General features: G+C 39.6%; 1 protein-coding gene, 2 long non-coding RNA genes and 1 other non-coding gene across 8 annotated transcripts in view; 2 read left to right on the top strand and 2 right to left on the bottom strand.

Moving 5' to 3' along the window:
* EPB41L4A (erythrocyte membrane protein band 4.1 like 4A) overlaps window positions 1–20,401 on the top strand; it is a 241,028-nt gene extending 220,627 nt beyond the window's left edge. For 3 of the 4 annotated variants that reach the window (XM_090276562.1, XM_090276561.1, XM_090276563.1), the window contains 5 exons: window positions 12,106–12,153; window positions 12,704–12,772; window positions 13,762–13,872; window positions 14,886–14,967; window positions 19,720–20,401. In XM_090276562.1, coding sequence (XP_090132688.1) covers window positions 12,106–12,153; window positions 12,704–12,772; window positions 13,762–13,872; window positions 14,886–14,967; window positions 19,720–19,848 — 439 coding nt within the window. In that variant the 3' untranslated portion in view covers window positions 19,849–20,401. Of the gene's footprint in view, window positions 1–2,214; window positions 2,455–12,105; window positions 12,154–12,703; window positions 12,773–13,761; window positions 13,873–14,885; window positions 14,968–19,719 lie in introns of those variants that run through there. The other variant, XM_090276565.1, reaches the window with a different exon arrangement.
* Window positions 20,402–21,623: 1,222 nt separating this feature from the next.
* On the bottom strand, window positions 21,624–23,202 carry LOC150008818 (uncharacterized). The gene is made up of 3 exons (XR_016511138.1): window positions 22,701–23,202; window positions 22,138–22,207; window positions 21,624–21,743 (listed from the first exon to the last, which is right to left on the bottom strand). It is a non-coding gene; the product is annotated as an uncharacterized LOC150008818 (long non-coding RNA).
* On the bottom strand, window positions 22,304–22,437 carry LOC150008819 (small nucleolar RNA SNORA13). Its single transcript, XR_016511604.1, has one exon. It is a non-coding gene; the product is annotated as a small nucleolar RNA SNORA13 (small nucleolar RNA).
* A 205-nt stretch (window positions 23,203–23,407) lies between the features above and the next one.
* LOC150008817 (uncharacterized) lies at window positions 23,408–26,702 on the top strand. 2 transcript variants are annotated; one of them, XR_016511342.1, is made up of 3 exons: window positions 23,408–23,557; window positions 23,982–24,094; window positions 25,866–26,702. It is a non-coding gene; the product is annotated as an uncharacterized LOC150008817 (long non-coding RNA). The 2 variants fall into 2 exon arrangements; XR_016511343.1 differs by having other exon boundaries at window positions 23,408–23,562.
* Window positions 26,703–27,347: the final 645 nt, after the last annotated feature.

The raw sequence follows: 27,347 nt of genomic DNA, 5'->3' as shown, positions 1-27,347 counted from the left end.
AGGGCCTCAGTTGAAAATCAATTTGACTGTGTATACGTGGGCCAATTTTGTTTCATTGGTCCATTTGTCTGTCCCTAAACCACCATGCTGCCTTGGTTACTGTAGCTTTCTAATAAGGCTAGAATCAAGCAGTGTGATTCTCCAGTTTTCTCTCTCTTTTTTTTCCAGGGTTCTTTTAGCTATTTTAGCTCCTTCGAAGTTCTATTTAAATTTTGAATCAACTTGTTAGTTTCCACCCCAAAAAGGACTATAGACTGTAGATTAGGATTATACTGAATCTATAGATAAATTTTCAGAAAATTAATGTTTTACCAGTTCACTTATTTGTAATTAACTTCTTCTTTTAGCAATGTTTCATAGTTTTCAATGCAGTTATTACATTTATTTTGTTAAATTTAACCCTAAATATCTGATATTTTTAATGCTATTGAATTAAACATATAAATTTAAATTTTTTATTTTTCAATTGTTTGATAGTATGTAGAAACAAGTTATATATGTATATATATTTTAAAGATTTTATATATTTACTTTTAGAGAGAGAGGAAGGAAGGGAATAAAGAGGGAGAGAAACATCAATGTGTGCGAGAGATAAATTGATCGGTTGCCTCTCGCATGCCCCCAGACAGTGACCTGGCCTGCAACCCAGGCATGTGCCCTGACCAGGGATCAAAACAGCGACCTTTCAGTTCATAGGTTGTCACTCAATCCACCGAGCCACACCAGCCAGGGCACACATTATTTTTTTTTTTTAAAGTATATTTTATTGATTATGTCATTACAGTAGTCCCAATGTTTTTCCCTTTGCTCCCTTCCGCTCAGTACCCCACCTCCCTCCAGCAATCCCACACCCCCTAGGTCATGTCCGTGAGTTGTGCATATAAGTTCTGTGGCTCCACCCTTTCCTATATTATTCCTAACATCCCCCTGTCTATTCTGTACCAGCCGACTATGCTTCTCAGTCCCTGCACTATTTCCCCATTTCTCCCCCTTCCCCCTCCCATCCGACAACCCTCCCAATGATCCCCATACCTACGATTTCGTTCCTATTCTGGTTTGCTTAGTTGGATTTTGTTTTTATTTTTTAGATTCAGTTGTTGATATTTGTGAGTTTGTTATCATTTTAGTGTTCATAGTTTTGATCTTCTTTTTCCTAAGTAAGTCCCTTTTGACATTTCATATAATAATGGCTTGGTGATGAAGAGCTCCTTTAGCTTTACCTTGTCTGGGAAGCACTTCATCTGCCCTTCCATTCCAAATGATAGCTTTGCTGAATAGAGTAATCCTGGTTGCAGGTTGCCTTTCATCACAACAAATACTGCTTGCCAGTCCCTTCCTACCTGCAAAGTGTCCTCTGAGAAATCAGCTGATAGTCCTATAGGCACCCCCCTGTAGGCAACTCTCCACCTCTCTCTTGCTGCTCCTAGGACTCTGTCTTTATCTTTCACCTTTGGCATCTCAGTCATGATGCATCCTGATGTGGTCCCCTCTGGTTCCAGCTCACCTGGGACCCTTGTGCTTCCTGGACCTGTATGTCCATCTCCTTTACAAAATTTGGGAAGTTTTCCTCATTATTTTCAATTCTTGCTTCCTCATTCTGCACTGGTTGACTCTTTCCTTCTTCCTTATGTTCCAAATCATTGATTTGAACCCTGGTTTCCTTCCCTTCACCATTGGTTTTGTGTGGATTTTCCTTCATTTCACTTAGCATAGCCTTCATCTCTTCTCTTATGTGTTTGCCGTACTCAAGCATATCTGTCAAGCCTGTGAGCATCTTTATCACCAGTGTTCCGAACTCTGCGTCTGTTAGGTTGTCTATTCCTCATCTGTTAGGTTGGCTATCTCCTTGTTGCCTAGTTCTCCCACTGGAACCTTGATCCATTACTCCTTTGGGTCATACTTCTCTGTCTCCTCATTCTGTCAGGCTCCTGTGTTTGTTTGCCTCCTCGTCCCAGCTAGAGCTGTCGCTTCTGTTATGTTGTAAGGGGCGGAGCATTAGCATATTATTTTTTAAATAATAATATTGTATCTTGCTATCTGGCAACCTTGTGAAATTGACTTATTCTAGTAGCTTGCTTTTTTAGGGGGGGCACTTTCTTAGGACTTTTTACTACTTTGCATTTATAAATGTAATTATAATTATATTGTTTGTGAACAGAGATTGCTTTCTTTTATTTCTCAGTTTTGCCTCTTATTTTAATTTTTTTCCCTTAGAACACTGGCTAGATCCTCCAGTACAGTGTTGAATTACAGTGCTGAATAGAAGTGGTAAGAAAGACATCCTTGGCTTTCCATATGTCACACTAAGTATAATTAGATGTAAGACTCAGGAAGATCCGTTACATCCTGGGATAAGCTCCTTCTGGTCCTGATATATTATCCTTTTTGCATATTGCTGGATTCTTTTTTATATTGTTTTGTTAAGGTTTTCTATGTTCATGAGAAATACTGGTCTGTAATTTTCCTGTAGTGACTTATCATACTGGTTGTTCTGGTTGCTTAAAATTGAAGTGTTTCTTTTCCTTCGATTCTCTTAAGTTAATATAAAATTAGCATTATTTCTTCCTTAAATATAATTCACAAGTGAAATCACTTCTGCCTGGAATTTTCTTTGTGGGAAGTTGTAATTTACAAAATCAATTTTTTTAACAGTTATTTGGCTATTCAGATTTTCTACTTGCCATGTGTAGGTTTAAGTAATATGTGTTTTAAAAAGCATTTTTGATCATTTTATCTTAGTTACCAAATCTGTTAGCAAAATTTTGTTCATAATAATAGTATCCTTTTATCATCTGTTGTGATATTTTCTTTTATTCCTGATGTTGATAATTTGTGTTTTCTCTTTATTTTTTTTCTTAATCTATCTTTTCAGAGAACCAGTTTTGGGTTTTGTTGATTTTCTGTTTTCTATCATCTGTTTTGTTGATTTTCATTGTTTATTACTTTCTTCCCTCTATATTGTCTTTTATTTGCTCTTTTTTTTTTCATCTTCTTAAAGGGACACTAATTAAACCTCTCTTCTTTTTAAAAATAACCATAAAGTTATGTTTCTTTTTAAGCCCTGCTTTATAGCTCACATATTTTCTTTTATTAATTGATTTTAGAGCAGGAGAAAGAGAGAGAGAGAGAGATTGATTGATTTGTTGCTCCACTTTCTTATGCACTCATTGGTGGTTTCTTGTATATACCCTTCCCAGAGATTGAACCCGTAACCATGTTGTTACCAGGAAGACGTTCTAATCATCTGAACTACCCAGCCAGGTCGAATATATCTCACATATTTTGATAAACATTATTTTCAGTGTCATGAGGTTCAAAATATTTTTAAATTTCTCCTGTTATTTTTTGACAATGGATATGTTTTTTAGTAGGTATTGTTTATTTTCCAAATGTTTGGGGATTTGCTAGATATCTTATTACTATTTAGTTTTTATTTAATTCTGCTAAAAAAAATCTAAGATTTTAATTTTTTGAAACTTACTTAGACTTGTTTGAACACTTAACACATGGTCTTTAATGATGAGTGACCTGGTGGACCTGAACAGAATGAATATTCTCAGTCATTGGTGTCCTCTGTGAATGTCAAGTAGATCTAGTTAGCTGGTTATGTTGTGATCACTTGGCTTTTCCGGTTCCTTTGTCTACTTGTCAATCATTGAGAGGGATATTAAAATTTCCAATAATTGTGATTTCTCTGTTTTACCTTTTAGTCCTGTCAATTTATGCTTCAAGTTATTTTGAAACTCTTATTTTAGGTGCATATATACTTGTATGTGTGTGTGTATTTTTTTCTTGTCTTCCTGATGATTGTCCCTTTAAAAATGTCTTCTTTATTCTGGTATTTTCTCTATGTCCACTACACACCCCCTCCACACACACACATACACACACACACACACACACACACACACACACACACAAAACCATTATATCTTTTTATGCTCACTGTTTGTAGGGTGTATCCTTTTCATCCTTTTACTTTAAACTTGAGCATGTCTTTATATTTAAAGCCCATCCCTTGTAGATAGCATATAGTTGGTCTTGTTTTTCAATTCAGTCTGACAGTCTCTACTTATTAAATGGAATGATTAGTATATTTACAATTAATGTAATTGTTAACATTTGGGGGCATAATTTTACCACCTGGCTCTTTTAATTTTACATAAAATTTGTAAACCTTGGAAAAATATAGCTCTGTTTATTCCCTCCCTTTGTTCTTTGTGCTATTTTATGTATTTTTTTGCATGTTAGTAGCCCCACATTAGAATGTTATTAATTTGCTAAAACAGTAAGTTGTTTTAAAAAGAAATCAAGAGAAGAGAAAAGTTGTTATTAATGTGGTGGGCAGAAAAATAGCCACCTAGATATGTCCATGTCTTAATCTCCATAACTTGTGAATATTTTGTTAGATGGCAAAGGGGAATTAAGTTTGCTCATCTAGTTAAGACTGTTAATTAGTTGACCTTCTGTTGGGGGGATTATCCTGAATTATCCAAGTAGGTTCAAAATAACAAAGGACCTTAGAAGTGGAAGAAAGGACAGAAGAGGAAGTCAGAATGATTCAATTTGAGAACTTAACTTACTGTTGAAGATGGAAGAAGGGGCCATGAGCCAAGGAAAGGAGGCAGTCTCTAAAAGTTGGAAAATGCAGGGGAATGGATTTATATTTGGACCCTTCAGCAAGGAATGCAACACCTTGATTTTAGTCCAGTGAGACCTCTGTCAGATTTCCGACCTAGAGAACTGTGAGATGATAAATTTGTGTGGTACTGCAACAATAAAAAATGAATACAGTTATCCACACATTTACTTTTACTAACTGTTTTATTTCTTCCTCTAGATCTGATATTCTTTTTTCCTTCTATCAGCATTTCTTGTAGTACAAGTCTGCATATGATAAATGCAATTTATAGTATATAAAAATATCTTAATTTTACTCTTATTTTTAACAGATATATATTTTTCACTAGCTGTAAAATTCTGGGTTGATAGGTTTTCTTTCACACTTCAAAAAGATTGTTTTGTTGTCTTCTGATCTCTGTCATTTCAATAAAAAAGCAGCCTTTGTTTTCTATGCGGTGTATGGAATTTGCCTTTTTTTTTTCCATTTGTGGCTTTTATGATTTTTTAATCTTTAGATTTTTAGGTATTTTACTATGGTTTTCTTTATATTTACTTTCTTTTGTTTCTGTAATATGCTGTTTCCCACCAAATTTAAGTTTTTGGCCACTGTTTTTCTATTCTTTTCTCTGACTTATTTTCTCTTCCTCTCCTTTTGGGCATCTAACTGTATACATGTTAGACCGTTGGCTATTGTCTCACAAGCAACCGAGATTCTGACATTTTTTAAAATTTGTTTTCTCCCTTATTTCACTTTTGATTGTTTCCACTGACCTATTTTCAACTTCATCAGCCTCCTTTCTCCCCTCTATAGTCCAGTCTGTTAATCTATTAAACTCACTCATTGAATGTTATACTTTCCTGTTCTAGATTTTCAGTTTTTTTAATATATTGGATCTCTGCTAAATTTTTTTTTGGTCTATTTATTACATCCATATTTTTGCCAGGATTGTGGTTATATTCTCTTGTCTCTTCAGGGACAATAATTTTTTTATTAGATGCTGGAAATTTCAGATGACAATGTTGGTAGGTTTGGATTATGTTGTCTTCCCTTACAGAGTGTCAAATGGTGTTCTGGCAAGCAGCTAAAATACTCTTAGAGCCTCTTGATCTTATTCTTTTATGCTTTTCGATTTTGTCATTAGCCTAGGATGTGTTCTTTACTTTAGGCTTGATCCTTATTCTGAAAGCCTGGCCTTTCGGGAGTCTCAGTTGAGTGCACACAGCGCTCAGCGTGGCTTCTCCACATGTGGCTGGCAAAAGAAGTTTGTCTCCTGCCACTACACACTCTCCTGTTTCTGTCATCTTCCAGGCCTGCAGCTGCTGCTCTCTCTTAGGCTGCACAATTCACACTCTGCTTATGTATATACAGTGCAGCGAATGTTCTCAGCAACCTCTTAAGGTAAACCCCATGCAGACTTCCGGTCCCTTTTCTTTTATCCTGCACTGTAAACTTCAGCCTTATCAACAACCTTACGTTCTGGCCTCAGCCTCCCGCGCCCTGTGACACTGTTGCCTGTTGGACTCCACCTCATCGCACTGCATTGGGAGTGTGTTCCCAGGTAGAACACTGGAGCAAATACAGGCTTTTTTTTTTTTCTCTCTCTCTCAAAGATCAGAGGCTTATGAGGTCTGTTGCCCAATGTCTGAAAAACAGTTGTTTTGTACATTTTGTTTTATTTTATAGTTCTTGAAGAGGGGAGGGTTCGTCTGATAACAGTTACTCCCTTGTGGCCTGCAACGGAAATTCAGGAATACTCTTTTCAGGTGGAGAAATATCTTTATATTGGGTATTGAGTCTATCAGGTAACTGAAATCAGAAAAGAACCTAATGATACTTTAAATTTAAAATCTTATTTAATTTTCTTTTAACTTTTATCTACATAATATTAATAAAAATGCCAGAGCAAATAGAGGATTATCTCAGACAATCAAGTTTTATAGGAACTCCTTTAAGAGTTTGATGTGTACCTTTCTGAGATTTACTTCTAGAGCAAACAGTAAAAACATTTGCAAATGTTTGGGATGACTTTGTAACTAAATTTGACTGATGAATTATATTAGCCGATATGGCCAAAGTACAATTTCTAAAGAAACATCTATTTAAATGCTGGGAAAAAATATCTGTTTGAAGAGTAATTCATTCAAGTTGCCCTGGCTGCTTGGTAAAAAGCGGATTGGGAAAGAAAGGAAAAAGGAAGAGTAATCAGAAAACTTTTGCAGTGGTCTGGGTGTGAGGTATGGTTTTAACTCAGGAAAGATGGTGGTGGTGGTGAAAATGAAGTGGATGAATACACATTTTGGAAGTAGAGCTGACAGATTCAAAATGTGAGGGCTATTGGGTTGGCCAGAAAGTCTGTATGTTTTTTTTTTTTTTTTCATAAAATAAAAGACACATTTTTAATTTTCACCAATAACTATTGATTTGGGTATTTTGATTATGTTAGCTCTCTCCTACGTGGTAGGGCGATGATTGTTCTCAATTAATGTCTCGATTTGATTGCTATCAACTTCGACTGGTCTGCCTGACAGTGGAGCATCGTCCAGTGAGAAATCGCCAGCATGAAACTTCACACATCCCTTTTGACACAGCACCTTCTCCATAGACAGTTACGTGCTACTAGAAACATCTTACAGAAAAAAAACAAACAAACTTTTTGGCCACCTCAATACCATGGATGAATTTTAGCTTTGGGGCTGATGGATGGAGTGTGTAGCCATGTTGTCTTAACTGCAAATGGGGTGAGGTAGGCTAAGGATGTGTGGGGAGAGAATATCAAGATTTTTGTTTCATGGGGCTTGAGAAACCAACAATCAAATGGAATTTCAAGTAGGCAACTAGTGTTGTAACTCTGCAAGATGATGTATTACTTTATATAGGACAAACCGGTTTCTTTCTTCTATTTGAGCTATGATATTAAAAACCCGAGGTTTGTTGACAAGAAAATATCTGCTGGCTGTTATTGTCTACATTCTGCCTCTCAATGTTAGCTTATTACCTAATCTGCACAAACTTCCAGTGTCATCTCTACAACACAGATAATGCCATCCTCATGGGGTTTTGCTGAACATTAAGTCAAATCACATATGCCAAGTACACCTGTGGCATCATAAATATAATTAGTAAGTTCTTCAGGTTTTGGTTCCTCTATAGAGACTTAGAAGGTATTTGGTTTTTTCCTTTGAGATGAGGAGGGAGGTGAGAAATGAAGAGAGTGGGGTGGGGTCAACTCACTAAAAAATTAAAATTTGGTTCTATGAGAATTTAGGAACCATTACGGCTTTTTAAAAAAAGTGGAAACATGGGTAGAGCAGTATCTGAAGAAAGTAATTAAAATTGTTCTAAAGATATATTTATAAGCATATTTGGCATTTTGGATATACAGTAAACTACTTATTTCTCAATTACTCCCACAGCGTAGGCCACCTTATCCGTGGTTTTGCTTTCTGTAGTTTGTTACCCATGGTCAACTGTGATCCAAAAATATTAAATAGATAATTCATAACTTTTAAATTGTATGCTGTTCCGAGCAGCATTATGAAATCTTCCACAGTCCTGCTCTGTCCTGCCCAGGGTGTACATTTCCACGTTAGTCACTTAGCACTCATCTGGGTTATCAGATCGACAGTCACAGTGTCACAGTGCTTGTGTTCAAGTCACCCATACTTCACTTAACAATGGCCCCGAAGCACAAGAGTAGTGATGCTGACAATTGGAATGCATAGGCCAGAGAGAAGCGGAAGAGTGCAGTCAGTGCTTCAAGGGAAAAGGTGAGTCAAGTACAGTAAGATGTTTTGAGAGACCATATTCACATATGTTTGATTAAAATATATTGTTATAATTGTTCTGTTTTATTATTAGTTATTGTTGTTAATGTCTTACTGTGCCTAATTTATAAATTAAACTATCATACATATGTATGTATAGGAAAAAACAGTGTCTGTAGGGTTCGGTGGTATCCACGGTTTTAGGCATCCACGTGGGGGTCTTGGGATGTACCCTCCATGGATAGGGGAGGATTGTTGTCTTCTTGAGTTCCTCTGCAGTGTCTATAAATTGCTATATGGAGGTAGTCACTGATTTAGAATGTTATGATACATCATTCATATATTATTTATTCATTCTTTTTTTTAATCCCCAATGAAAATCTAGAGAATTGTATTTGTTATTAAATACCAGAGACATACACCAGTATAAAATACAAAACCTCTCCTAAAACTCATTAAGCTGAAACATGATTGGTTCTTACCTAGTAAAACATTGAGATGCATAGTTTTATCTAGTACATTTTTCAGCTGCAGTGACATGCCATTCATGTTCACTTATCATTAGAAAACTTTGATGAAACTGCTTTTCTTCATGGGTGAACCTTTACTGTTGGGATGTTTGGAAGAGACACTGAAGCTAACTAAAACAATAGCTCTGGGTTCAACTTGTGTGTGCAGGAAGGCTCAGGCTCCCTCTCGTGGCAATAATGTCTTACTATTTTTATTGGAAAAAAAAAAAAAAAGTCAATAATGTGGAAGATGAGGTTGTCAGGGTGAAGTGATGGGTCCAGTTAAACACAAAACAGAAGTCTGGTGCCTTAGATAAAGCCTTAGCATGAAGCCCCTGGACATGACTCCTGAGCAATCTTCAGTGGCTGGGTTGCTTGTTTCCGTGGCTTCTAATCGTTCTTTAATTGTGAGCAGCGGGAAAAAAAGTAGGGGAATATTAAGGCATCTCCTCCTGATCATATCTATTCTGACTGCTAGGAAATATGATGAGGAATTACTGAGGTATTTATTAAGCACTTTGAATTCTTTAAATAAAGGTGTTTTGTGAACTTATAGTTTTCTTAGTAACATTTTCAGCTCTAAGCTCCCTTTCAGAGCAGTGGTCAGTTGTAAGACCACAAAAATAATAAGTCAAATGCTGCCATATCTATTATTTTTTAAGTGTAAAATGGTATATAAAATATATAATATAATATAAATGGAGTATTCTGGGAATGTAGATATATTATGTGTGTGTGTGTGTGTATATATATATGCAATGATGGGGTTTAAATCCTTTGCAGACTTATGAAGTGTTGCTATTATTTTAGGGCTTTGGAAGAAGGAAAATGAACTCTGAATGATGTCTTATCAAACTGATTTCTCTGAAAATGAATGTTAATTTAAGTTGGGCTGTTGCTGTAAGGTGTGGATGAGGGATGCTTTTAAAGAATGTAGGACTAATGTGGGACTGCGTGTGCATTTTTTATTTATGTGGTATCTATTGACAACTCAGGTTCTGTTTCCTCAGGAACTTATTTGGAGAGTTCAAGTAAAACATCTGCATAATTAAGTAAAATGACTTAAAATTTCACAGCCTTCTAAATGAACAAGATGTTTTTGAGCTCCTGATCATGATTTCAGCCTAAATTATTGATTAAATGTGTGTAGATATAAGTATAAAAATAATACATTCCTCATTAGCATATGTTTACATTTGTTAAATCACCAGTGGTATAGCAATTAGAGGGAATGAGCTTATTTTTTTTTAAGCTTTGGAACTCTTCTCTGCCTTAAAGCTGTTTGCGACTGCTGGCCCTTTCAGAATTCTGTGTAGTTAAATATATGACTGAAAGTGTTGCAGATCTTAAACACCTAGACTAAATTCCTGAATCTTTTAGGACCAATATTTATGGCTGGAAGGACTGATATTCTCATTCAGGTTAAGATAACATTTCTGCTAATTCTTTTGAGATGGGAATGAAAGGCATTTCCTGCAGAATTGCAGCAATAATATTTTTTTGAAACGTGAAAATACCCTATGTTTTTTCCTTTTCTGATAATTAAGAAATTCTCTTATCTAAAAAAAAAAAGAGAGAGGTCTAAATAAGAAAGTAAAATTCCTGTAAACCTAACACTCAGAAATATACACTGTTAAGTGTTTTAAATATTGGCACCTTCTCTGGCAGTATCATATAATGGGTAACATTGTCTAGTGAATCGGGCCAGTCAAATGTAGGAAAGGTGGATTCCATTCAGGAAATCCTTCCAAGGAAGCACGTCTTTAGATATTTTTAAGCATAAAACATTATTTTTATAACAAAATCTATTAACAATATCATGTTTTAATGTCTGAGACCAAGGCTTTATCCCTTCCCCTTTATCGTCCATGTGTTTTTTATTTTATTTTATTTATTTATTTTTAGTGAGAGGGAGAGGGAGGGAGAAAGAGAGGGAGATTCAGTGTATGGTTGCCTCTTGTGCGCTCGCAACTGGGGACCTGGCCTGCAACCCAGGCATGTGCCCTGACTGGGAATCAAACTGGCGACCCTTTAGTTCACAGGCCAGCACTCAATCCACTGAGCCACACCAGCCAGGTATCATTCATGTTTTGACACCTTTTGAGTTGAATGAAATATCTTTAGTAGACAGATTTTTTTTTTCTACAAAGGTAAAAACTTCTAGTCAGTTCAATGCTAGAAAGTAGCTTTTTATATTCTGTGGAATCAGAAAGCCTTAGCAGAATGCCTTGTGGTGCCCTCATTAACTGAGAAAAAAATGAAAGCAATGATAATATCATATGTTGAAAGTAATATTGAGCCCCAAAATGCTAATACAGATTATGAATATAAAATTTCACAGGGCAGTGTTTATCCATGGCTTTGCTTAGCTCCAGGCCTTTTAATTGTTAGAGTTTGGATCCTTTCTTTGGGCCCATTATTAGATCTCAGTTCTCTTGAAAGGACTGATGGAAGCTTGTCATTTTCTCACTAGGAAAAAGACATTCTATGGCAACAATTATAGTACTAATAGATATCTAGTATTCATTGCTGTTATGGGGAATGTGAACACATGAATACTAACTTTGAATTTCTCATTCTAGGAAGTTAAAAGTGTACTCAAGTCATTCTTGCAGAAGAGATTTGTGGGTCTATACATAGGTATGGCAAAGGGCATATGGAAGGTGACAGCATTTGTGGGCACCTGCTGTTGCCCAGAAACAAAGCATCAGATGTAACATGAAAGATGGGTCAGTGGCACACGGTTTGCCAGTCTAGGCATTCCACCATTTCCTTTCTCCTTGTGGTTGCTCTTTCTACCAGGCAATCACAGATCATGTTGAGAATCTTTCTATTAACAATCAGGATGAGGTGGTTGTTTTTTGTTTTTGTTTTTTCCCTTTACTTAGAAATAGCTAGAGGGACCAGAAATAGAAGCCTCAAATTATTCTTCATTGTAACATCACCACTGGAGGGTGTGTGGATTTGCCGTGGTTATGGCTGCTTTTATGATTTTTCTTCAGTGGTGCTAGCAGAATAATTATCCTGGTGTCTTTCCACTAACCATCCCCCATCAGCTCTCCCTGCCCAGCCTTTCCTTTCCATCTCAGCAGCAAATGAGAACTTAACAGTCTGAAAACTACTAATGTTGTAGCTGTGCTATGGTTCGCTCTGAGATTGTTAGATGAAGCATGTTTGCAGAGATGAGTGGTGTTTTCTCGATTTATAGGCGAAGCCCTGATATCCAAGCTAAAGAAGAGTTATGGAAGCATATTCAGTGAGTACTGTTTTTTTTTCCCTCCTTGTTTTAAAACCCATGCAGTTTTAAGGCATTGACAAGGAAGACTACTGACCCTAAGAGGCAGGCCAGGGCTGAAGCCTGTCAAACAGTTTTATTATCATCATTACGGGGGACGGGGGACTCTCGGTAGTGGCACCTGACCCAGCCAGAAGCTCTGTTCCTGAGGCCACATAGCCTTGCCTGTATTTGGGCCTCAGGAAGGCCAATGCTTTACAATTAAACATTAAGGAAAACAGATTAGGAAGGAAAAAAAAGGCACCTCCTACAGTGAAGAGAAGCAGAATTTTGTAGAGAAATTAAGAGTGGCTGGAGAGCCCTCTACATTGGATATAGAGAAATTGGAAGAAAGTAGAAGAGCTACTGAAAGTTTTCCTCCCCCTTTTCCTTGAATACATTCTAGTTTTTACATCTTTGTTCCTGGCTTATATTTCTATTAGATTTGCTGATTTGATGTGTGGGGATAAGTTATGAAAGGTATTAGTATTTATCCCAGCGTCACAATTTTAATTCTCTTATTCTCTTCTAGGAAGGAACTTGTGGATCCGTCTGGATTGTCAGAAGAACAATTAAAAGAGATTCCATACACTAAAGTAGAGTGAGTATGTTTTTGAAAATCTTTTCACAGAAGTCTTATAAGTACTTAGAAGTCAGTAATTCAGTCTTACTCTCCATGCAGTGCTTAAATTTGTCTTTACATTTTAACTAAAACTAGAAAGAACTATAAGGAAAGAGGAAGAAAGGGTGTATAAAAGCTAATCCTCCTTTTGTACACAATCACTATTAACTATTTGTGTGTGGTAGGTACAAAGGGACTTCTGATGACTGATGTTAGTTTTTAAATATAACGTCCTTTTTTGAGAGATTCATTGATTCATTGTTCATTATTTAACACCAAGGGAATTATGTTGACCACAAAACTCCATCATAGAAGTCCAATCCAATCCCTACCACAGTACTAGCACACTGAATGTGCTTCATGACAGCACCGGGATTTCCTAATCACCACTCAGTGTGGGATGCAGCAGATGACGTGTTTACTCAGTTTTCTGCCTGGCTATAATGGTTATGAGAAAGTAGGAGTCTACTTCATTCCTTTTTCACTCTAGTCAAGTTGCAGGTTGGTACAGACCCTCCCCACCTCCATCCCCCAACTCCCTCATCTTTAGGCCAAAGATTGAATTCTTAATGACAGGCTAGTTAGTAGCTAGACAGTGACCAATTTCTTCTGGTAGGAGTGCCATTTTTGTCTGCATTGTAGAATTTTTTTTCTTCCACACTTCTGGAGAGAATTCAGCCATAGGGAATAATTTCATTACAATTTAATGGTTAAAAGTAATATGTACATACCCATGTATATACAAATACTATAAAGAGCTTCATTTTCATGTGTGATTGAGGGAGCAGTTTTCTGTTGTTAACTTGTGACATTTAAGCCACTTATGATTTCCAAACCCGGAGGTGTCAAGTTTTTTTTTTTGTAAACTCTCAAAAGTCATTATTCCTTTATGGTATTAATGTTAAGGAATTATCCTTTTATGACTTACAGTGTGTTTTTGCTTCCACGTTTTTTGGTTGCTTGTTCAGGACTCAGGGTGACCCGATCCGCATCAGGCATTCTCATTCTCCGCGAAGTTACCGCCAGTATAGAAGGTCCCAGTGTTCAGATGGAGAGCGATCTGTTCTATCGGAAGTGAAGTAAGTAGGCAGGCCTGCGTACACCATCACCCTCGTGACTCCAGAGCAGCACAGTCTCATAGGACTTCTTATGATGATAGAGATGCTTTGTATTGGTGGCTATTGAATATTTGAAATGTGGTCAATATCACCGAGAAGCTAAACATTGAGTATTATTAATTTTAATTAAGTAGCCATGTGTAGCTGTCTAGTGGCTGCCATATTGGATAGTGCAGATCTAGACCATACTTAGGCTAAATCATGTCATTTCCAAGTTATACACTAGAGGTTTTAGAAGAGAGAAGACAAATGCACAAGCTATTCTATTGGGAATGATGCAGCCATATTTGAGAGAAGTTGGGATAACAGAATTTTTTTGTCTGATGGTATTTTGTCTTTTCTTTTTACTACAGCAGATATCATATTACAGTAGTTTATTTCTTTGTGTGTGTGTGTGTGTGTGTGTGTTTTCTTGTGAGGAAAGTGACCATTATCTTGTTTGACATGATAGGTGATATATTTTAAATAAATGTTAATGAAATAATGCATCCATTTGTAAAATTACTATAATCATAGAAGTTCATGTACTTTGTATTGCTGGGTAGGAATATTAACAAACTGTGAATTAATGTTCAAAACTTGGATAAACATTAATAAACTGGGAGATAGGCTAGCCCAGTGGAGAAGGTATAGGCCAGGTTTTGTTTACTTTTTTTGTTTATAAAATGTAGGTGATGGCTGTCTATAGTACCATAGGTTCATAAAAAGGTACAAATGGCTAATAAATGTTAGAAACAAAAAGTCTTATATGCAACATGTCAGTGATTCTTCTATTTATTTGCTTTGACTTTGGATAAATTAGTTAACCTGTTTAACTTAATTCAGAAACATTTATTCAACAACTCCCTGTGTGAAGCATTGTGGTGGGTGCTATAGGGAATGCAAAGATGTGTAAAACATGCGTCCCATGCTGGAGCACTCTTTCAGCTCAAGTTGCAATTCTCAGAACTAATTCTAAAACTCACTCTCTGCAGCTCAAAAACGGATCTTGTACCTCCGCTTCCCGTGACCCGTTCTTCAGATGCTCAGGGTTCTGGGGGCTCCACAGTTCATCAGGTTGGTAATAACAGAGTTTTAAGAAGGTCTTATACTGATGACGATTTTGAGAAGCGCTTTCCTGAAAGTTATTTTGGGAGGTAGGAAGATGAATCTTTAACTTTACTCTGAGAGTCTGTATTTTAAAAGAACATGTACCATGGAAAGAGGAGGAAGGAGGAGGGGTTGCTTGATCAAGACAAGGCACTACCTGGGAGAGTTATGTTAGGAGTGTGGGCTAGAGATAGTGCAAGGTCTAAAATGATCTGAGGCTTGGGGCAAAGCCAAGGATAACAAAGATTGTAAGATTGTTTGGAGCCAGAATAAAGTAACAATGGCTTGACTAATTAAAAAAAAGAAAAATATGTTTTAGACTTTTAGACATTTTTTGAGTCAGAGAAACAAGGAGAAAGTGGTAGACTCCCCTTGGGGCAGATGTTCTATTGTTAACTGATGGCAGACAGGAGAATTACTCAAGTCCTGTTTTATTTCTGTCTTCTCCGTCAAAGAGAATTACTTTTGTTCTGGAAGTGTTTTAAAAATGTGGTTAAAGAGGAATTCAAGGACATACCAAAGAATCTAGCTGCCTTAACAAAATCAATTTAACACTGAGCTGAATTAACTATTTTAGGGGAGCACTGTAGCCAGCATTTCAGCAAGGTGTTTGCCACCACCTCTCATGGTATTTTTTTTTTAATAAGATAGAAACAAAATGTAGTCTGTATAAGATCATTGCATAGATTTATATATGGTTAAACAACCACTCTAAAAACAAAGTTGATGCTTATAATGAATCAACCTTGATGTTTATAATGGATCAGTGTCAGCCTACTGTTTGCAGTGCTGTGGTTTTCAGTCTTTTTTGGATCACAGATCCCTTTGAAAAACCCATGTAACTACTGTATCTCCCATAAAAATGCGTGTAAGCTCATACACAGTTCTGTATATAAATTCTTGGAGTTCAAGGACAGCCCAAGAACCCTGACTCCAGCAGTATTCATCATGTATTGCCCTTCGCTTGTTCTGATTCATTTTGCCAATGACTTGAGCAAGAACAGAAAAAACTTGTGATAATTTAGGTTAGTTCCCTAGAAACAGATTCTGAGATAAGGGTTTCGCATAGAGGAAGTTTTTTGGAAAGTGCTCTTAGGATCAACATCTGCTGGGGAGTGGAAGAGGTTTGGGTGGAGATAAGAGATGAACTGTGTAGTACTCGTATGGCCCCAGTAAAGACATCCGCTGATTCCACGGGGAGCTCTGGAGTTGAGGTGGCTCTTCTGATTCATCCCACCTGGATTCAAGGGGTTGGGCCTTCACACACCCACACTCACTGTGTAGCAGTCATTAGATACAGGGGGCCTCTGAGAGGGGGCATGACCTTGGGCAAGGTGTCTCTCTTCAGCTGAGGGCATTTCCTGCAAAGGGGCTCAGTTTTGAGCTGTAGTGCAGCCAGCACTCCCAGCGTCTGGGGAAATGAATGCCTTGGTCCAGAAGGAGATCAGGGTGGTCAACCCAATGTCCACTACAGTCTGCATGATGTTTGATTAGAGGAATCTGAGCGAGGCTAATGGGTTGTTCAAACAGACAATTTGTTTGAAATCAAGAGCACTTTAAAAAGTTACATTCATTAGCAGTTAGGGTTTTGCATTGAGACTGACCTACATTTGTGTCTTATCTCCACATGTACTACTTGTGTGACTTTGGGCAAAGAGTTTAACTTCTAAGCCTAATTTCTATGCAATGTAGATAATGACCTACCTCTTAGGGTTACTGTGAGGAGTAATAAGCTGTTATCTTTCAGAACTTTCTTTGAATCTTAAATTTAAGGTGGTTTTAGTACAAATAGGAATTTTACTTTATTGTATTTTTGCTTTTCTGATTACTCCCTAACTCAGAGATTTTGAACAGGTGTGCTGCAATAAATTTTTAAAAACATGCAATACCTGACTATTTAGTCAGGGGCACTGACCCCTTTTCCCTTAGACTGTCAATTAAAAAAAAAAAAAAATGACAACAGCCAACATAACAATAGCCATCCTGTGTGAATGAATCAAAATTATACCTATTTGGGGATGGGGGTCAAATTGGCAAAAAATATATTTTTTAGTGTGCCACAGAATTTTAGTGATTAGTTTATGTGTGCCATGACATGAAAAAGGTTGAAAATCCTGCCCTAACTAATCATCATCACTTAGGAATCTTTAAAAAGTTAGAGAATTTACATTAAATGCTTCACATAGAACAATTCACATATCTTCTGGTCAACGGCACTGATTCTAAGCTTGTCAGTGGGACACCTTTGATTTTGAACTGAACAAATAGCTAATGAGCACATCTAAGGAGCGGCAGACAGGCACTGGTCTGGGCAATCGGTAAACTAAAGCCTGTGGCTAAATGTAGTCCTGTCTGTTGCAGAATAGCTCAGAAGCTGATACTGGTTTTACATTTTTCAAGGGTTAAAAATAAAGGAGTATGTAACAGAAGCAGGAGGTAGTACAAAATCTGGCCCTTTACAGAAAAATGTTTGCTGCCTCCTGGCTTAGATATAGGAGTATAACACATAAAAGTAAATAGGCAGACACAGTACAAAAGATTAGAAAGAAACAAAGGCCTGATTAGAACGCCAGGGGACCTTTCTTCTGTAGGTAGGGTAGTCAGAGAAGGCCATCTCAGGAAGTGACATGTAAGTTGAAACCTGACAGGTGAGGAGGAGCCAGCCTGGTGGGCCTAGGGGTGGGGGAGGAGGCTGATGTAAGCAAGTGGGAGAGCATAGAAAAAATGAGGCTGGGACAGGCCTGGGTGTTTGAGAAGCTGTGTTCTGAGCATGGTTGAGTCAGGGGGGAAGGACAAATAACTCAGGGCCTTAGATGCCATAGGAAAAGGGTGTGGATTTTATTCCAAATGCCCAAAGGAGGCACTGCTCCAGTCTCCATGAATGACAGGTGCAAGCAGGAAAGTTGCATTTCCTAAGTTGCATCTTTGGTGCCAGAGCTCACGCCGGGGCCTGGCCTGCCTGTGCCTCACCTCGCCTTTTCATACAGAAGGCTGGTTTAAGTGAGGTGCATTAGGGACTCTGAGTCACTTATTTCCTTAAGGTTTGCAGGCAGAGGGGGCTAACTCAGTCCTAGACAAACTTAAAAAGGTGTAACGTTTGTTTCAGGAAACCTCCCAGCTCCTGTCCGGTGATTCTTCTGATCCATTAGCTCTCCTTCCCTGCCCTAACTCTCATGTGCACTGGTATCCTCCTCCTACCTCTGTCTAAAATCTTCCATCCCAAACATGTAGTCTCATGTTCCAGTTATTGATTCATACTCCCCACACGTTAGTGTTGTTCCTTTGGTGCTTCTTTGAATGTCAGTAAAACAAATTAAGCCAGTCATAGGAACTTTTAAAGTGATGACTTATTTTTTATCCAAATTAATCTCAAAATAGAATTCTGGATAGTGAAGCTCATTTGTGTGGCATGGAGTTTGGGGGGGATTAAATATGCTTGTTACCTCAGGCGGGTTGTCCCCAACGCCCTCGGCTCGGGGGAAACTCACTGGCCAGCAGTGGTCTCAGGATCGTGGACGAGAGACAATAAGTAACCCTAACACTGTATTTTGTCTGGGAGGAGGAAAGGTGGCTAATCTCTCTCTAGGGGAGAAAAGCCCCGATCAAGCCTTCCAAGCTCCTTTTATTGAGGAGAGTATCCAGGGGAGACAGAGTCAGGATACACAGATCATCAATCAATTTCAAATGCTTGGATTACTGTTAACAATTACTGGTTACTGATAACAATGTAAGGAACACAGTGAGCATTCTGGGTCACAGTCCACTAGGCATCCTGGCACTGTGTGGACATTAAGTGCATATGCCTTTCGGGCACTTGATGTTACACGGGGTCTATAGCTAACTTAAGAGATGAGAAAAACAGGGCAAACTTCAAAGCAGAATATGCATTCTTTAAATCCAATTCCCACGGGAACCCCCTGAATGGACCTTTGGGTCATATCTGTCTCCAGCCTTCCTGGTCTTCCAGTCAAGACTCACAGGCCTCCCAGGGGGACCAGCTTGCAGCTGGGCTACAATTCCCAAAACCACGCAGGGTGGTTCCCCACAGTTACCTGACCTACTGACGGGTGTGGCCATCTCCAGGACGTAAGAGCAGGACGGCTCAACAGAGGGAGCTGTGAGGCACTGAGCACCATCTCCGGACCTGGCCTGGCCTGCTGGGGTGGAGAGATACACATGATCCTGTTCCAGAAGTTCTGGGTGTGGTACAGGGCTCTGTTCCCATTTCTCCATAATGAGGTCCTCAAAGTCCAAGTCCCCTTGAGGGTCCCTCCTCTATCCCAGCTGACAGGACTCTAGCCCCAAGTGACAAGGGCCCCCAGGGCATTGTGTTATGGGAGTTTCACTCAGTGACTACTGAAAAGCAATCAGGGAAGATCATAAATTACCCACAACTCCCTACTCTTCTTTTTGCCCCTCAGAGAAGTGGGAGGCCTGAAAACCTGGTTTAGGAATGACAACAAAGAAAATGACACTTAATTGGAGGGCTGGATTGAGATTTATGCCTAATTTCTATGAGTAAAACTTTTATGCATGTTAACTGTCAGAATTAATTTTTCTATTTAAGATTTAAACACAGTCATGTTTAGTTAACCAGAGGGAATATTTGAACAGCTTCTGATATTGTTTTCTTAAAACTTGATGTCTTATTAAGAAAATATGAATTTCTGATGTATTAATGAACTTGGCTGTTTTCTTCTGAATCTGTTTTTCTTCTAGAGAAGAAATGGGTCTAAAGATAGCCTGATGGAGGAAAAGTCTCAAGCATCTACAAGCAACCTGGCTGGAAAACATATAGCAAAAACAATAAAAACTATCCAAGCTTCACGCCTCAAGATAGAGACTTGATTCCAGTGACGGGCTTGGGAATGGGGGTCGGGGGTGGGAAGGGTGTGTGTGCTGCCTTTACTTTCTTTGAAACTGTGAATTGTCATTATTCAAGTATCTTGGACCTGCAAGTGTTTATTCAGAAGAAAATAATCAAGTCTGTTGCTTCTTTTAAAGGTTTAACTAGTTTATTTGTGCTGAAGGGACTTTTTATTTGGTAACTGGAAGGATATTCTTGTAAAAACTCATTCACTGGATGCCATATCCACAACCAAAACGAGATGCTTCTGCTCCAAGGTCTGGAATCCTGGACTGCAGCTGGCTAACTGTGCAACAGCACACCAAGTGCGATGAAAAAGTTCCTCACATCTCTAGGTGGACCTCAGCCTGTGCAGATGCATGAGGACTGAGGTCCCCATCACTTTGAGACTGTAGATATTTGTTCTATAAATGTTCTTTGTAATGCTGCATTTTGTGATATTAAGTTCCACTTGTTATTTACAAATGTAAAGTTTTTGTTTGAAAGCATTGCTCTTAATTTCTGGTGTTCTTGCCCTGTTTTCATAAAAAAAAAAAAAAAGATTTTGGCCTATCCATTTGTCACCACTCTCAACCTCAAATGGTCCCTGCACTCTGCCTAGCTATCTAACTCTCCCCAAAGACTATTTTAGACCTTTTCTCTCTGCAGATGACTTTAGTAGACTTTACATGGAAAAACAGAAATACTAATACAAGTCACCTTTTACCTTCCCCTTACACCTCTTCCCCACATGGCTTTTATGCCCATGACCTTAAGGTTTATTTCTGTAGCTTAGCCAACAGGCGTATTCTTCCGAGAGACCAACTAGTTTGAAATGCTGCTTCCCCAGCTGGATTTAGGGCCATTATAACTCTGCTAGTCTGCTCACCTAGCAGTCATATAGACAACGCCCCTAATACCAAATCTGTTACCTCTGCCCTCTAGTTTAATTATCCCTTCACTGATTTTGCCACCAAATTGGCTGTAGTAGCCTCCAGTTGGCCCACCTGTGTCCCTTTTCTTGCAAGGGAACTTCTACACCACAGGATTTCTCCTTCTTTAAATGGCGTTAAGTGGTCTGGCATCTTACCTATTCAGCCTGTTTTAACATACCCAGCATTTCATAATGCCCATCTAATGTGCACTCTTCTCATCTACATCAGGGCACTGGGGGAAAACAGCTATAACTGTCACAAATAGGGGCTTATGGTCACACCTTCCCTAGCTCAAGGCCTCTGCCTAGAGAAACTGACACTTACCCTTGGTCCCAACTCTGCTTTCTCAGGTTTCTGGGACTTGGTCAAATTCTACCTTGCAATGGGTGTGTCTCACAAAGGAAGCGTTACATTTGTGATGACACTTCCCTCCACTCGCTCCATTGTTCCCAGCTCCTAGCACAGTGCTTTCAATAAAATTTTTGTATTCTTGAACACATTTGTTCCTCCCTGTGAAGTGAAGGCAGAGATAGACCGAGTAAAGTAAAATATGCAGTGACAATGCAAAAGCACCCCTTACCCTACAAAGCAACTTGTCTAGTTCAGTTCATCATGAGGCACTGGGAGAAAGCACATTTCTCCGCGGGCCTACCATTAAGCCTTTATTTCATAAGCCTGTCAGTTACAGCACTTAATATTAATCTTCACTGCTGAGATTTAACAATTTTGAAGTTGCTGGGGACGAGGGGAGAAATCCTTTTTTGTAAAGAATGCTATTTTCTGGCAGTCACGTAACACACAAACCTCCAAGAAGCACAGTTAAATATTTATTCATAGACGCATTGTTTTAAATATGTATTTATGGACTGTCCAAAAGTAGTTTTGGTACTCCTCAGACTTGAAAATTTTAAATGATCCAAGCAACTCCTGTAGGATCAATTTTTCAAATTCACCAAAATACCCTAAAAGAAAAAAAACACAAAACTCCATTTTACAAACAAATATTTACATGCATCATACTTTAAACTAAATACATGCTTCTGCACTGCACTGTTATGTTTCTGGAGTGAGATTCAAAGGTTAACATAAAACATGCCTGAGATTTGGCAAGTGTTTTTTTCCCCCCTTAAACTTACTGCACACAGACACATCTTAAAGATATCAGAAATAAGCTGGAAACAGGCTATCCCATTTTCTATTAACCTTGTTAATTAGATGTAGCAGTACTAATACTAATGAGTCATTAATGTCCAATTTAACTTTAATACCCACAAGAGAAGGCACCCCAATGTAGAAAGGTAATCAAGTTCCCATTACCAAGAGCTGCTTCTAGATAGAATTTTAACATCACCTCACCTTAGGTCCCAATTGTGCCCCAGGTGGTATTCAGTGAGCAGCAGTCTATGCCTCAGCATCCATCTTGCACCTGAACAAAAATAAGTTAAAACCACTTACGAGAAACTCGACGTTAATGCTGGCAGACCCAAGATCACATGTATAAACAAATTAACGTAAAAGCATAAACTGTTACTTAGGCAGCTCCTACGCCAAAGACATCGCATTCAAGGGCAGGAAAGAGCTACCAAGTGTTTTGTTTACGCCTTTTTTGACACCACATTCACTAGTTTCCCAAAGTGAACGGGCAACACAAAGGCAACATCAAGATCGCTACACGATGACCGCTGGGCCTGTCGCCCAGGGTTCCTGACGCAAAGTCCACCCGAGACGAACCTTTCTGTTGATTAGAACTGGAACAGGAACAATTAACTAATCCCAACTATTTTCTTCTACAATTTAAAATGCGACAGGGTAATAAAAACTGAAACACAAAATGTTTTTACATGGCAAAAATCTTAAATTTTAACGCGACTGTTTTTTTTTTTCCCCCCTCCTCCCTTAACACTAATATGAAAACTCACCTGCAGAGCTGGTGCTACTCATTCGATTTCCGCCAAGTTCTGCAGCTTGCCACAGCTGTCGTGACCTCAACCTAAGTGGCAGTATCTTCACTTCTACGTTGAACGATTTCACGCTGTGACAGGCCGTTCCCTTCACAAAAAATCCTCGCTTATATTAAAAATCCCCTGGTATACACCGTCTACGACCAATAAACTCAAATGCTCTCAAACAGATGTCTCCAATTCCTGGCGTGGGAACGCGGCCCGAGGTCCATTTCGCGGCCTGCTGAAGTTTCATGGAGAACGCGGCCGAAGTCAGGCCACGCCGCTGCCACGCACGCACTCATGGCTCGGGACCTCGGGCTCGCCGCGCTGCCGCGGGCACGTGACCGGGTTCAGGGCAGCCGCGCGACCTGCCCACAGCCCCGGCGGGCAGAGACCACGCGGTCGCGCTAACCAGGCCACCGCCATCCAGGAATCGCAGCAGCAGCCTCTCACCGCCGGAACACTAGAGCAGAAAAGACCGCGCGACCGTCCCACAATGCTTTTCTACCACTGGGAGGACCCACCGTCCGCAGGGCGCGGGGAGAACGGGCTGTACCATCGGCCACTGCGCGCCCGCAAAACGCCGCCGTGTGGCGGGAGGGGGAAGTGCCCAGTGATTGACAGCGGGGCGGGTCTCCGAGGCGGAAGGTTCTTTCTCACGAGCTTTGCTTTGTGCGCCCAGTTGTTTCCGCGGAGGAAGTTTTATAAAGTGTGGCTCTCCACCCAGCTCGGGAGCACTTGGTCTCCGCTGAGCTGCGTGTGTAACCCAGAGGACTGGAGACCTCGTGTCCTAGGGGAGGACAGACAGAACTCCCATCTCCAGCTGAGGAAGAGTAAGGTCATTAATTCAAAAAATATTTACTGAGAACTTACTTTGCTTCATGCTGCGTCCTAAGTGCCTGGGAATCAGGTGTGCAGGAGGCAAGCAAGGTTCCTGCCTTACGCTCTGGCTGGGCGAGAAAGACACTGAGCAGGTAACACAGGACACTGCCAGTCTCAACAGTGTGCGCACCGAGCATGGAACAGCAGTGCTGCCCTACAGAAACGCACTGGAAACCGCGAAAGCGATTTAAACCTTTCAAAATAGCACATATAAAAGTAAAAAGAAGCATTAATTTTAATAGCTCAACACAGGCTAAATATCATTTCACATGTCATGAATATAAAATGAATGGTATATTTTCCATTCTTTTATTCCTACTAAGCCTTAGAAGGCCGGCGTATGTTTTATATTTCTAGCGTATTTCATCCCTTCAGGTGCTCAGAAGGAGGCCCTGGACCCTGTGGCTGCAGCCACCAGAGGAGTGCCGAGTGGCCTAAGACGCAGGAGACACAGGCAGACACAAATCGTATAAGGCTTTGTACTTGGGGTAAGTTGAGATTTTGTGCTGAAATTTTAGCATTGTTTAATTATTACCACAAAAATAAAGCAAAGGTCTTTTACTGGCTTTTTGCTGATAATCATACTCATTGAAGGGATAGAGAAAGCAGTGATACAGGCTGTATGGTCACAACTGGTGTCCTTGCTCCTATCAGTCTGAGCGGAGACCCATCCAGAGACCACATTCAAGACCCTTCTTTGGTTATTTGAAGCTTACTGCTGAAAAATAGGAAGGGAAGGGAAGGAAGGAAAGAAAATGAAGCCCATTGCTCACTGGTCAGAACATAGGGCTAAGCCCGAATGATAACATCAGCTTGGGAACAGTGTGGAAAATGACCCCACAGAAAGAGTAAATATATAACGATCACAAGACGGTAAATAAGTCTAAGACTTTCCTTAGGGAGTCACTTAACCACCTAGGGGGAGAGAAAGGTTGGGGAAGGGGACAACACCTCCAAGAGTGTCATTTAAAGACACTGAAGGGTACAGTGTGGGGATTGTAACCTTAATGTTGCCTTCTTGCTAGAGAAAGCCAGAGAGAGGTTTCCTTGGGTTGGAACAGCCTGCTGACTCAACTTTAGTTCCATCTCTGACACGTGTTCCCTTAGGTAATGAGCACCTTTCTGAGCCCAAGATTCCTCATTTACAGGGTACACTTAACATCTATACCCATGTACCACATAGGTTAGTTTAAAGAATTAAGAAAGGTTTGTAGAATCATCTAGCGCTGTGTAGTACATAGTCGTCGTCGTCGTCGTTGTCGTCGGCAGCCGTCCATCTCGAGAGACGATGGTGTAGCTTCTTAAGAGTCTATCTGCACCGCCGAGAATGGTTGTGCAGTCCAACTCGGGAGTGACACGGTATCTGTCTCCTCCCGTGTTGAATCGACATCTTGCGATGACGCTGGAGTGTCCTCTCCAGTGAAGCTGAAGCTACAGAGCCTGGGCAGGGTGATATGGAGGGTCTGCTGTTGCCCATGCAGCAGACCCCCCCTCTCTTCGCAGCTGTTTCGCAGCTGAAGGGTCCAAGGGAAAGACGGAGTCAATACAGCTTGGCTTCAGGTGCGCCGCAGGAGTTGCCGGTGTTGACTACAACGTCAAACCGCCTTAGGGACTCCGGCTCCGGATTTTCTGTCGGGGTTTACTCCCTTAGCCTTTCCCCTGAAGAGGTATTCCGCAAGGCAGCGGAGGTTTTTTGGAGTCAGAGTTTTCCTTCTCTGATGTACCCTGACTGGAAGATCGAACCAGCGACACTTAGCTCGCAGGCCGACGCTCAATCCACTGAGCCAAACCAGCCAGGGCAATGTAGTACATAGTAACAGCCCATAAATAACTCTAATGAGTTAGATTCTTTCTCTTGTTTACCACCATCCAGGTATGGAAGTTCTTAAATTGAGTTCTAAAGGAAGGGGGGAATTTGCTGTTTTTCTTTGAATACTCCTTCCCACCTTACTGTTTTCTGTTCTCCCCTTTATATATTTTCCCTGAATTCTAGGTGATTCAAGAGTAGGGGGAGGTGTTTGTTGCAATTATTGGATTAGGGTTGGTGTCAGAAAATCAACTCTAAATTCTTTATTTTCCTGTATGCTTCAACTTCACACATCCTGGTAAGGAAAACTCAGTAATTAAGCAAAGGCAAGCAGAAAGAACATGAGGAAAAGATAAGGGATATTTCCTACCTAGTCTTGTTTTCACCCTTGCTTGCTGTGTCGTATAAACCTGACCCTAACTCCAACCCTGTGAATATGTTTCCTTACATAGTAAAAGGTGCTTTGCAGATGTGATTAATGTTTGGGACCATGATGTGAAGAGATAAAAATTGAAGGGGAAGACAGAAGACTTAGAGATGTGGTAGAAGAGAAGGCGGGAGAGGGACTTAGCCTTACTTTCTAGCTTTGAAGATGGAGAAAGATCTTTGAAGCCAAAGAATACCAACAGCCCCCACTTAAAGCTGGGAATGGCTCTCAGCTGACGACCAGCAAGGAAACAGATTTCATTTCCACAAATGCATGGAACTGGATTCTGTCAAAACCTGAATGAGCATACAAGTGGATTCTGCCCTAGAGTCTCCAGAAAAGAACACAGTCTTAAAAAACAAGCAAACAAAAAAACACCCTCACCTGAGGATATGTTTTTATTGATTTTCAGAGGGTGGGAGGGGAGAGGCAGAGAGAGAAACATTGATGTGAGAGAGAGGCATCCATCCATTGCCTCCCTTATATGCTGTGCCCTGACTGGGAATCGAACCTGCAACCTTTTGTTGTATGGGATGTCTCCCCAACCAACTGTACCACCCAGCTAGGGCAGAACACAGCCCTTTTGATGCTTTGATTTTAGTCTAGTAAGACTCATGGCAGACTTCTGACTTCCAGAGCTGTGATAATAAACTTGTGTTGTTTTAAGCAGCTCAATTTGTGTTAATTTGTTATGGCAGCAAGAGAAAATTAATACACCCTGTAACACGTGGAGAGTGAGAAGTAAGCTGTTTTCTTACCTCACTCCTTGTCCCACTCCAATATTCTCATTAGGATCATAAGCAAGATTTTTCAGAGAAGCAATGCACATTTTATTTTGATTATGGTGGGTGCTAGGGATCCAATTTTATATCCAACTCCTGTTAAATAATTTGAATACTTTTTATAATTTAAAATAACTGGTAAAATTTTGGGGGTTTTCTCCTTAAACAATTGTATCATCTGTAGAAGCTTTATTTCTTCCTTTCCAGTTCTTACACCTCTTATGTGTGTCTGTGTGTGTGAGGATATGCAGGATAGGACCTCCAGAACAGTGCTGAGCAGAGTGATAACAGTAGACGTCTGTGTCCTGTTCATGACTCTAAAGGAACGCTCTTAAGTTTCAGCACGAGTGCTTGTTATTGTTATGTCTTTCCTATTGTGTATTGGATTAGGGAAGTTTCCTTCTCTTTATATCTCTAGTTTGCTGTTTTATTTTATTTTATTTTATCATAGATGAATGTTGACTTTTATTAAATGTCTTTTCTGCCTGTAATGAAATGGGGGTTTTTCTTGTAATGTGTGAATGATGTAATTGCATTAATACATTTCCTAATGTTGAACCAGTCCTGCATTTCTGGAAGAAACCAAACTTGTCATTAAAAAAACATTTTGTTTGAAATTGTTGCACTTAACGTTTATGAATAAGGTGAGACTGTGGGTATCTTCCTCATACCATCTTTGATAGTTTTGATGTTAAAATAATACAGATATTTACTTCATAGTACTA

The sequence above is a fragment of the Furipterus horrens genome, unplaced genomic scaffold (genome assembly GCF_987537825.1).
Source record: "Furipterus horrens unplaced genomic scaffold, mFurHor1.1.pri manual_scaffold_5, whole genome shotgun sequence".
NCBI classification, from domain to species: Eukaryota; Metazoa; Chordata; class Mammalia; order Chiroptera; family Furipteridae; genus Furipterus; species Furipterus horrens.
Note: the sequence above shows the minus strand (reverse complement) of the source record. Positions and strands in the feature narration are given on the sequence as shown.